At 37.5% G+C, this 2302-nt stretch overlaps 1 protein-coding gene across 1 annotated transcript; it reads left to right on the forward strand.

The window, feature by feature from the left end:
• The first annotated feature begins 861 nt into the window (after positions 1–861).
• On the forward strand, positions 862–1809 carry LOC114710878 (vomeronasal type-1 receptor 4-like). The gene has a single exon (XM_028895172.1). The coding sequence runs from the start codon at positions 862–864 to the stop codon at positions 1807–1809; it is 948 nt and encodes a 315-aa protein (XP_028751005.1).
• The last annotated feature ends 493 nt before the right edge of the window (positions 1810–2302 follow it).

The following is a 2302-nucleotide window of genomic DNA, read 5'->3' on the forward strand; positions in this document are numbered from 1 at the left end:
CTTCCCTACCGTTTACACTCAAGACTTTTGACTGTTGCCTGATTATTCTAGACATAGTTTCAATAGAGACAGTGATCATTTCCCCTTTAGATATCATTCTTCATATACTGAATATCTCCTGGCCATTTCTGCTGATTTATTTAGCTTATTATTATTCTGCTGAGTATTTTTGGGATTTCATTGCATTGAATGTCCCAATGCTCTTACAGTCCTAACCTGTGTGTGCATGTGTGTGTTTGTTTGTTTGTGTCTATTTGTTGTGACTTTTCATAAGAGCTAGCTCTTACCTTAATGAGATAAAAGTTGTCATTTAACCTATAATTTGAATACATTCTAAGCTCTTAACAAATTTTCTATGCATAACTGTAGATATATTCTGGATGATATTATAAGTTTTTCATTAATCATCTTTTAATTTTAGATAAGATATACTGTGAGAATTGATGTTTTCGAGTTTAGTTATAGATACTGAAATTGTCTTCTTTTATACTAAGTCTAGAAAATATCAGTATATTTTTATTGTCTTATATTTTGCTTGATATTATTGGCTCTCACTTTCCATTGCATCTCACAGGCCAAATATCTTTACCCATAATTCTGCCTATTCAATGTTTAAGAAGGCATATCAATGATACATATATGTATGCTAAGGCCTTTTGACAACTTACAGTAGTGTGTTGTAAGTAATAATTTTTTCTGGCATTAACTTTGATAAATTCTTGTTATGTAGTCTAGGCTGAGATGTTACTCCTAAGATCTAAGGAGCATTCTGATTTAGTTTCTCTGTATGTCTTTGGATTACTAATACTTTTCATTCATTTTGACCAGAGAAATGGCTTTGGTCATTGTCTAAAGAGAATCATGCCAAGTCATAGAACAGACTTCTGGAAACTGGCCATCAAAATCATTTTCTTGTCACAAACTACAGCTGGAATTTTGGGAAATTTCTGTCTTCTTTACTACTATCTAGTTCACTATGTAGAGAGCAAATTAAAGCCCACAGATTTGATTCGCATGCACCTAAATGCCGCCAATGCTTTGATCATTCTCTCTGCAGGAGTGCCAAATACAATGGCAGCTTTTGGGTTGAAGCAGTTTTTAAATGATCTTGGGTGCAAATTAATTTTGTACATTCAAAGAGTTGGCAGGACTGTGTCCATTGGCACCACCTGCCTCTTGAGTGTTTTCCAAGCCATCACCATCAGTCACAAGGAATGCTGCTGTAAGGATCAAAAAACCAAAGCTTCAAAGTACATTGGCCACTCCATTGCCCTCCTCTGGGTTTTGTACATGTTGATAAATATCATTTTCCCTGTGTACCCACTTATTGAAAGGAATAGCAAAAATCTGACAATAAAACGAGATTTTGGATACTGTTCCGCTGTAGATAGTAATGAAATCAATGGCACACTCTATTCAGCACTGGTGGTATGCCCTGAAATCTTCTTTTCTTTGCTCATGGCCTGGTCTAGTGGCTACATGATTGTCATTCTGTACAGACACAAGCAGAGGGTTCAACATATTCGTAGCACTCGTGTTTCCAGCAGAATCTGTTTAGAATCCAAAGCCACCCAGAGCATCCTGGCCCTGGTGTCTACCTTTCTGGCTTTTTATACTCTCTCCTCCATCTTACAAGGCTGTGTTGCTCTTTTGTATAATCACAATTGGTGGCTGCTCAACATCAATAGCCTCACTTCTCTGGGTTTTCCCTGCTTTGCACCATTTGTTCTTATAAATTGTTACTCTGTGGTTCCTAGACTCAGTTTGGCCTGGATAAGCAATAAAATCTCTAATTCTTCATGCAAATGATATTTTTTGTGGTATCAAGGTGTTTACCATCTCCATCACGATGTCAGTACAGAAAGTAAAGGAGTTAGTGTCTTGTCTTTTAACAATTAACCAAAATTATAAATTGGGAGCTTTGTCACCTAGTTTAATTCACAGCCTACATGAGCTTATCCCATTGTAAGAGGACTATCTTACTTTTCAACTTACCCCTGCTAGGCTTCCGTTTGTCTTGCTGATGTACAAAGGAGCTAGCAAAATCCTCACAATAAAGGTGCCTTCTTCCCACTTTTGTTCTCTAGGGCATCCTGAGAGCTTGGTTATTTCATAGACAGCTTATGGGTCTTACAGTCTAATGGTAAAGAAAATGAAATCATGGCTGACTATGAAGTTGTGCTTCAGGAGTCCCTGGTCCATTCACAAAAGCTCTGGCCTGCACCAGTAGGAGAATAGTTCTTTAGCCCTAACTTCCCAAATACCCTGCTGCACTCGAAGCCATCAGGTTGGTTTGCAAAGC

The sequence above is a fragment of the Peromyscus leucopus genome, chromosome 1, assembly GCF_004664715.2.
Source record: "Peromyscus leucopus breed LL Stock chromosome 1, UCI_PerLeu_2.1, whole genome shotgun sequence".
Taxonomy (NCBI): domain Eukaryota; kingdom Metazoa; phylum Chordata; class Mammalia; order Rodentia; family Cricetidae; genus Peromyscus; species Peromyscus leucopus.